Below are 2,316 nucleotides of genomic sequence, written 5' to 3'. Positions count from 1 at the left end.
GGTATCATGATTACCTGAGAACGGAGCTCAAAAGTGTGGGATCATTTTAAGAAAAACCTGTGTAATATCTGCAGAGCAGAACTTGCCTTCCACAGCAATTATTTTTAGTTAGCATATAGCTAAAATCTAACCATGGTTATATAATAGCAGCTGCATTCTGACGTGATAAGCTGTATGTTTTATATTCAATTAACGTATGATCCGATTAGTCGACTAATCAAAAAAAATAATCGGTGATTAATTGATTATAAAAATAATTTGTGGCAGCCCTGTATGTGACTGAAAAGAAAAAGTAACGAAGAATTTAGAAAAATTGAGTTTCTGTCTGATGTGCTGTTAGTTTATTTACCATTGTTTTTTAATATGGACATTTAATAAAGATACATTTACAATTAAAATATGTGAGATGAGTACACCTTCACTAATTTTCAAACTGTATTGCATTTTGGACTTGATAATTTGTATTTTGTTATTTTTCTTAGTTGCATTTTGTATTCTATTTCCACTTAAAAATTGACTTACGGTATGTTGGTGCTAATAATTTGAGTTGTAGTGCTTAAGCTAACATTTTAGTTGACCTCTAGATCATTTTGTCTCAATATTCAGGTCAATAAATTATCAATAATATATACACACTACAGGAGAAGCAGCAGTTGTAAAGTTGACCATAATTTCTTGATAAGGTAGAACTGAAAATATTTCTTTCTGTTGAAATTCTTCCAGAGCTATTAAGTGTTGGAACCTTGAAAAAATATTTTGGTGCATTTTGTACATTATAAACTGGGTCAAAACTTCCTGTTCCACATCCAGGTATTGTTTGAGTGCAACAAAATTTAAAAGGGGGTACAAAAAAAAAGATCACCTTTCAGTAAATTGAGTACTAAATTTGGCTTTTTTTTTAAAAAATCTGCATTGTTTGCTTCACATTAGTTAATTTAACATGGTGGGTCCTTTAACCTCAAAGTACAAATATATATCTGAAAACCCTTGGTACAAAAATCTGGTCCATTCTCTTTTTCTCCACGCATTATTAACGTTTAAAATTGTATTATGGCAGTTCTTATAAAACTGACATTAACTTACTTTTCATCGTTTAAATTTAATTTTTCTATGAGATTCCTACTTTTTTTTTTTTTTTTTACGTTTACTTTTTTATACTTAAATACATCTTTGATCAGGTTACTTACCTTTTTTATTTGTATTGCATAAGTTTGAAACTCCCTTAATGCACTTCTTATAAGTCTAATCTTGTGCTTAGCACAACAAAATGACCTACTTACTAACACAGTAACAGTATTAATTTTTCTTGTTGTTTGTGTTGAAATGTTAAGGTACGTGGGGAATCTATCCCGGGACGTGACAGAGGCCCTCATCTTGGAGTTGTTTAGCCAGATCGGACCATGTAAAAGCTGTAAAATGATAGTAGATGTGAGTTTCTTTTTTATGTCCACTTGATGTTGCTACAATTTTACAGCCACTGCCAGACAATCTGGGTATTTTCATATTGTAGTTGAATGATGGTGTAGTTAAAGCCACGATGAGTTAAACTTGTCTCTTTTGTCCACTACAGACAGCAGGTCATGATCCGTACTGCTTTGTGGAGTTCTATGAGCATAGACATGCCACTGCCACAATTGCAGCCATGAATGGTCGGAAAATACTGGGTAAGGTAAGCTATCATATCTCCTGGGTGAGTCATCACAGGCAAGGCTGGGTGGGCACTGGGCCGAGTTAAAAATGGAGCAACTGGTGAAACTTGTCTTGAAATTTGTTTTGCTTTCCTTTTCCTGCTCCACTTGTTTTGTTTATTTCCCCTGCGTGCATCATTCCACAGAATAAATGTGTAGGGTTGAGCGCCATACTTATTTCACTGCTGTGTAGTTTCAGAAACTTGAAGTGGTAAAAACTAGATTAACAATTAGAGCTTTTAGTTTTGCCCCGAATTGTTCCTCCCAAGTTTGTCTGCTTTAATAGATGACTAAATGTTTTGTAAAAATTTCTGAAGTTCATGACTTTGTCAATATTTGTTTATTCTAAGATAAGGTAAGAGTTGGGATTAAACTCTTCTATACTTCTATTTATTTTTTTTTAGAATGCTCACAAACTTAAAAACCTGCCTAGCCTAATTTCATGAATATCTTCACTGATGAGGTTGTCAGAAACTCTTTTATTTGACCAGATTTGAACTCCGGCTTCAGAGTTGTGAAATAATTACTTTTGAATTAATCTCTAGTAGAGATCGACCGATACAGGTTTTTGAAGGCCGATACCGATACCGATTTTTTAAAAATCAGTCTAACCGATACGCCGATACGA

The 2,316-nt window shown here is 33.5% G+C and overlaps 1 protein-coding gene across 3 annotated transcripts in view; it reads left to right on the top strand.

Moving 5' to 3' along the window:
• LOC106525916 (nucleolysin TIA-1 isoform p40) overlaps positions 1–2,316 on the top strand; it is a 38,515-nt gene that overhangs the window by 2,991 nt on the left and 33,208 nt on the right. For all 3 annotated transcript variants that reach the window (XM_014020305.1, XM_014020304.1, XM_014020306.1), the window contains exons 2-3: positions 1,332–1,428; positions 1,571–1,669. In XM_014020305.1, coding sequence (XP_013875759.1) covers positions 1,332–1,428; positions 1,571–1,669 — 196 coding nt within the window. The remainder of the gene's footprint in view (positions 1–1,331; positions 1,429–1,570; positions 1,670–2,316) is intronic.

Source organism: Austrofundulus limnaeus, unplaced genomic scaffold (assembly GCF_001266775.1).
Source record: "Austrofundulus limnaeus strain Quisiro unplaced genomic scaffold, Austrofundulus_limnaeus-1.0 Scaffold248, whole genome shotgun sequence".
NCBI lineage: Eukaryota > Metazoa > Chordata > Actinopteri > Cyprinodontiformes > Rivulidae > Austrofundulus > Austrofundulus limnaeus.
This window is presented reverse-complemented; position numbering and strand designations above follow the sequence as displayed.